At 40.8% G+C, this 5,202-nt stretch overlaps 1 protein-coding gene across 4 annotated transcripts; it reads right to left on the bottom strand.

The window, feature by feature from the left end:
* Nucleotides 1–790: 790 nt before the first annotated feature.
* On the bottom strand, nt 791–4,948 carry MBD3L1 (methyl-CpG binding domain protein 3 like 1). 4 transcript variants are annotated; one of them, XM_073889442.1, is made up of 2 exons: nt 4,743–4,948; nt 791–1,420 (listed from the first exon to the last, which is right to left on the bottom strand). In XM_073889442.1, exons 1-2 carry the CDS (start codon nt 4,746–4,748, stop codon nt 791–793), a joined length of 636 nt encoding a protein of 211 aa, XP_073745543.1. In that variant the 5' UTR covers nt 4,749–4,948. The 4 variants fall into 4 exon arrangements, with proteins under 4 accessions (XP_073745543.1, XP_025718751.1, XP_025718749.1 ...); XM_025862966.2 differs by having other exon boundaries at nt 4,716–4,755; XM_025862964.2 differs by lacking the exon at nt 4,743–4,948 and adding an exon at nt 2,419–2,868.
* Between the last annotated feature and the right edge of the window lie 254 nt (nt 4,949–5,202).

Here is a 5,202-nt window from a genome sequence, read left to right as displayed (position 1 = left end):
CTAAAATTCCAGATGAGTACTTCCTGGAAGAATAGAGGAGAGAAGATGCAATTTTAAAATAGCCCATTTTTAGGAAAGATAGAAATACTACAAATATTATTTTTTAATAACTCATTCTCAGAAACTGATGAATCCATGAGACAAAAGTTAAGTAATGATGAAAAGGATTTGAATATTACCACAGGTTGCTCAAGCAAATTGACAATTAAATCCCAATGAGCAGTAGCTCAGTGATAGATTAATGATGCTGAGAAGAGTCTCTCTTGACAGCATGATCCCCAAAATGGCACATCAGTTTTCATGAATCAAATTTCCAACACATAGAGATATTTTTAAAAGTGAGAAGTCTGGTATTTCCTTGTACTGAACTCTGAATTAACATGCAACAAAGAACAGAAAAATAGAGACCTACAAACAGGTATCTTTTTTGAGAACATTAAGAAAAATATTATGTTGGATTCTGTTGGAATATTAACACAAAAAGAGTAGTCCATTTCGACCAGGCATGTTTTACCCTGACTGTGAGGGCAGAACACTAAATAATCGCATGAACTTGATCACTCTCTGTTGACTTTAAAATACAAATAACATACAAAGTAAGGGAAGATAACAGTACCTCATGGAAAGGAAAGATCTCTTTTCTCTCCTTGCCTGAAACCCAATCTTGCAGTTCAAAAAGATCACTATTGTCTATGTCACACAAAATAATTTAATACAAGAAAAGTACTGGTACATATTAAAGTTTCGAGGGCTCGGGGCATGAAGACAGCATGGACACTGCAAAGAGACATTAATGAAGTGCCCTGCGCCATTTCATCTGCACTAGCTTCTTTTTTTCATGGTGTTTTTCAGGATGTCCTTCTTGGCCCCTCATTGTCTCTGCCTCTCTAGCAAGTCTGTCTACAGCCAGTGCTGTGGCCAACCTTTCTCTTGCTGTCTTCACTTTCCTTTCCTGTTTCCTGATATCTTCCTCAGTCACCAGAAATTGTTTGCACAAGAGCTGTGGGATACCCAGATCAACTCCTGAAGACCCAGCAGGGATGGGCATGGGGCTGGAGTTCAGACTACCTGCAAGAACATCTGGCAGATATTCACCTGTGCACCTGGGTTCAAGTTTTTGCAAGGCTTTGGCAAGATCCAAAGTGCTTAACGGTTCCCCTGTCCTGCTGCAGGCCTGGAGGCCTTGTAGCCTCTTCTGCCAGCACACCTGTTGGGGCTTGTCCAGGGCTTCCTCCCAGTGATGGCATCTGACCTCACTACCAGGATGGGATGTAATTCTGGTAACTGGCCTCTTGAATATGTAACTGGACATCCTCAAAGGGATCGAGACACTTAAGCAAGACTTTGGTTTGGATTGGTTTCCACAGTCATATTGCTTCCTCTGTGGAGTCTTGACCATCATACTTCTTTTGCTTTTACCCTATAAAAATAAATCATGAGATTGGTTTAAAATTGGTTTAAAATGGTTTAAAAGGTTGCCTTCTTAGGAGCATGGTATCAGTTATTTTGTACTTCCACCTTCCTTCTCTACCTCTGGGGATAGATCTGACCTGTGTCCTGGGATGTCATCAAATAGACTTGGATCAAAACCAGAAAATTCAAGGTCAAAATTCAGGACCTACTCCAGATCATTTCTCCTTCACCATCTTGTAAGATCCTCTCTTTTATGATTTGTTCTCACTTGTCCTTGTCACTCTCAACCATACAATTCCTGGTCTTCCCCCTACCCCCGGACACACGGTGCCCAGTCTTTTTCTAAATCTCCAGCCGCACCATCCTTCTGTGTTAGGTGACTATTCATTTGCTCGACCTGTTGACCACTTTGTTTTCAAAACTTAAACCAATAGTGAAATTATCATCTGCCCTGTTCTTAGCAACTCACTCCCATATCCCAGACCTTGACGTCAACCAACAATGTCATGATCAAAAATAATTCAGAGAACATATTCGCCCACCATAAATTCCTGATTTTCAGTTTTCACTCAAACACTTATACAATAGTTACCTATCCCTCAAGATTGGAAGTGATGCCAGATCACCATATACTCACCTTACTTTCTCTCCTATTCCTACCAATCCTGGATTCCATGGTCTATGATCTCAATAATTCCCTTGGAATAATTCAGAATTCCTTAACAATTATCATATCTGCCTTGTAAAACTTCAAATCTGGAAGACCCTCATTATCCACCATGCCATAGCTACTGCTAGTCTTAGGATAACTGCTGAGAAGAGCACACATACTTTAGTACCACTATAAATCCAAAATCATCTACATCCACTGCAAAACATCCATAATCCCTGGAAATTTTACTTTACTTTTATGTGTTGGCATATTTATTCCTTGGCTTTTCACAAAGCTTGTTTCAAACATTCCCTACTTTTTACTTCATACATATCCAAGATCCCTTAACTTGCCTGATATTTCACAGAGAAATGGTTCTTTCCACTCCTTCCTGTTCGTTGTGGATCACTGAGAAAAAGTCATCTACATCCTGTGCCTCTGGGGCCTCATCTTCAAGCACCTCCTCAGACCACCCACTCTTCCATCTGCCCTCACCATTCTGTGGGTGCTTCCTTGATAAGGTCACAATGACTCCTTTGTTACTAGACCCAGTAGAAACTTTTCAGTATTCATATGACAAGATCTTTAAGTGGAAAAGTTATAGGTATGTTTGCAACAACTTAGATATGTGAACCCTATTTTACATCTGTGAAGAGTGTACAATCTAAATACAAAGCAGATACATCTGACAAAATTCAACTTACAAAATGAGACTGTGTTGTAAGTAGAAAGTACTGGATTTCTGAGAGCACACACAAAAAATGTAAACTATCTCTATTAATTTTTACATTGATTGCATGCACAGGTAAAAATATCTTGGTAATAATGTTTTAAAATATATTACTAAAATTCATTTCACATGTTTGTTTTTATCTTTTTAAAGGCGGCTACTAAATTTAAAAAATTCCATATTATAGAGTGCTTAGTGGTCCTATTGACAGCACTGATCAAGCCGTGTGCCTAAAAATAAAGCCCAGAGCAAAATGTCTGGGAAAAATTTTCCCAAGGAGAGGAGTCTACCTCCACCCCATAGCAAGATGCAGCATGTACACACACACTCACACACACACACACACTCACACACACGGTAGATGTCCCAGAGTACCCCCATTACTTCTCAAACGCCATGAGGTTGCACTCCCACAGAGTCCAAACTGGACTTGATCTCTAGAGAGAAATCAGAAGTCCATATAATTTACCATTTAGGGAGAGCCAAACCAGAGACTATGCATAAAAATTTTTTTAGTTGCTCATCATCGGCTTCTATTATAAATTCAATTTGTTTGGAAAACTCTTCCAGGGAGGGTCATTTTAAAAATACACAGTAAATGTAAATAACTATCACTCTAGCCAATAAATGAAACTGAAAGGATAGAACACAAATATTATCATTATCAAATCACTACTGGATTTGTGAGTCAGTCAGGGAACAGATGAGATTGGATTAATTAGGTGATTCTCATTGCACCACCATAATATTGATCATATTATGCTAGGACTTCTGAAACATGGCAGCCCTCCCAACTACTTAACCACCAAGGCCCAGCAACCAGACAGGTTGTTGCTGGCAAATCCCCTCTGACAACACCTGGAGGATTTTCCCAACATCCCACTCTGCCATTGCATTCTTCTACCTGCTACAGGCCAAGGAAACATTTTCTCCAAGGTTCATGCTCTGTGTGTATGCCAAGATCTGGGGGTGACCCTTCTCTCCCAGGTGAAGAGAAGGATCGAGGTGCAAGCCCTGGGAGCTGCAGGGATTGGACAAGAACTAAGATTTGCTGACACAGAAAAGAGAATCTATAGTGTGCAGGGTCAGCAGAGTCCAAGAAGCCCCAGTGATTCCTGGATAGAATCAGAGAAGAGGATGTCAGACAGAGCAGGTATGTTTGGGTGTGATTTTGCTTGGGAATATCAGGAGGACGTGCGTAACTTAGGTAATGCATTCATAAATGTTTATTGTTCATATATCCATCCTTTGTTATGGAGTACTTTCTACATACATTAAGGCACTAGCTCTTGCCCTCTGGAGTTTACAAAGTCAGTGTCAAAAGAATTTATAAATTTTATTTATAATATACAGATACAGCACTTCAGGTATGTTAGGTGTTCCAAGCATTTTTCAAACATTAACTCCTTTGAAGGCGAGTAAGTCAGAGGGGGAGATGAACCAGGAGAGATGATGGACTCTGAAAAACAAACTGAGGTTTCTAGAGGGGAGGAGGGTAGGGGGATGGGTTAGCCTGGTGATGTGTATTAAAGAGGGCACATTCTGCATGGAGCACTGGGTGTTATGAACAAACAATGAATCATGGAATACTACACCAAAACAAATTATGTAATATATGGTGATTAACATAACAATAAAAAAAGTTTAAAAAAACCATTAACTCCTTTAATAACTCTCCAAGACCTTACAAAGTAGGTAGTCTTGTTATTATGCTAATGACAGGTGGAGAAACTGAGGCACAGACAAGGTAAGTAACTTGCCCAAGGTCAAATATCTAGTAAATGATAGAGCCAGAACCCAGGCCTGTTTTGAGTGGTATTCTGTGCTATGTCCCCTTCCTGTAATTCTCATTTCTGAGTTTATTCATCATATACATGTGTCACCAACCCACAGGTGTTACAGATATAATCTCATGTATACCTGGTGATGTCAAAAGGAAGTAGTTACCAGCATGAACCCCAACGTGCAGGTTGGGAGAGTGGAGAGGCTCCCAGTGGCACAAAGGCTTTTCCAGGACAGGGAACTGACAGAGAAAAAAAGAGGACTGAACTCAGCTCTGTCCCCTCCAGGCTGGGACCCTGGCTACATTCCCAGCGTGTGATGTAGCAAGCTGTGGTGGATATTTGTGAACAGTTATGGAGATAACACAGCCAAGTAGGGTAAGCAGTCAATGGTCTAGTGGAGGCTTTGGGTGGGTTTCAGTGAAGGAAGGGGCCCAGGAAATGGAATCTTGAAGAAGCAACCTCACTTCCTTGGTGACAGAACCCAACAGAATTCTGGTCACCAGGCACCCACATTCTAGAGACAGCCCTTCATTCAGTTCACTTGACCAGAGATGCTCAACAGAGCAACATGTATGTGGTCCTGTCATTTCCCCCCTTTCCAAGGCTCTGGCCTCAGGAGAGCC

Source organism: Callorhinus ursinus, unplaced genomic scaffold (assembly GCF_003265705.2).
Source record: "Callorhinus ursinus isolate GAN/ISIS: 27379988/994484 unplaced genomic scaffold, GSC_fseal_2.0 scaffold107, whole genome shotgun sequence".
NCBI lineage: Eukaryota > Metazoa > Chordata > Mammalia > Carnivora > Otariidae > Callorhinus > Callorhinus ursinus.
Note: the sequence above shows the minus strand (reverse complement) of the source record. Positions and strands in the feature narration are given on the sequence as shown.